Below are 372 nucleotides of genomic sequence, written 5' to 3' on the forward strand. Positions count from 1 at the left end.
GGGGGTTGGTGGCGTCAGCGGCAACCTGAAGGGATTGCGGGGCCTAGAAACAGAGAGTGAGGCAGCGGCGGCCATGGCGCTAGTGCCGAGCAAAGAAGGTGGAGATGAAGAGCAAGAGGTTGGGTTCACCATCGATATCAAAAGCTTTCTCAAACCTGGTGAGAAGAGCTACACGCAACGCTGCAGGCTGTTCGTGGGGAATCTGCCTACCGATATCACAGAGGAAGATTTCAAGCGCCTCTTCGAGCGCTATGGGGAGCCTAGCGAGGTCTTCATCAACCGGGACCGTGGCTTTGGCTTCATTCGCCTGGTGAGGATTCGCGCGAGCCGCTGTGGCTGCCTCGTAACCCAGGGGGTGGCCTTGTCAAGGGG

The 372-nt window shown here is 58.6% G+C and overlaps 1 protein-coding gene across 1 annotated transcript in view; it reads left to right on the forward strand.

Moving 5' to 3' along the window:
• Positions 1-372, forward strand: part of PSPC1 (paraspeckle component 1) — a 38,475-nt gene that overhangs the window by 675 nt on the left and 37,428 nt on the right. The window contains exon 2 of the mRNA XM_010022188.1: positions 19-310. Within this exon, the coding sequence (XP_010020490.1) occupies positions 19-310 (292 nt within the window). The remainder of the gene's footprint in view (positions 1-18; positions 311-372) is intronic.

Source organism: Nestor notabilis, unplaced genomic scaffold (assembly GCF_000696875.1).
Source record: "Nestor notabilis isolate BGI_N333 unplaced genomic scaffold, ASM69687v1 scaffold1979, whole genome shotgun sequence".
In the NCBI taxonomy this organism is placed as follows: domain Eukaryota; kingdom Metazoa; phylum Chordata; class Aves; order Psittaciformes; family Psittacidae; genus Nestor; species Nestor notabilis.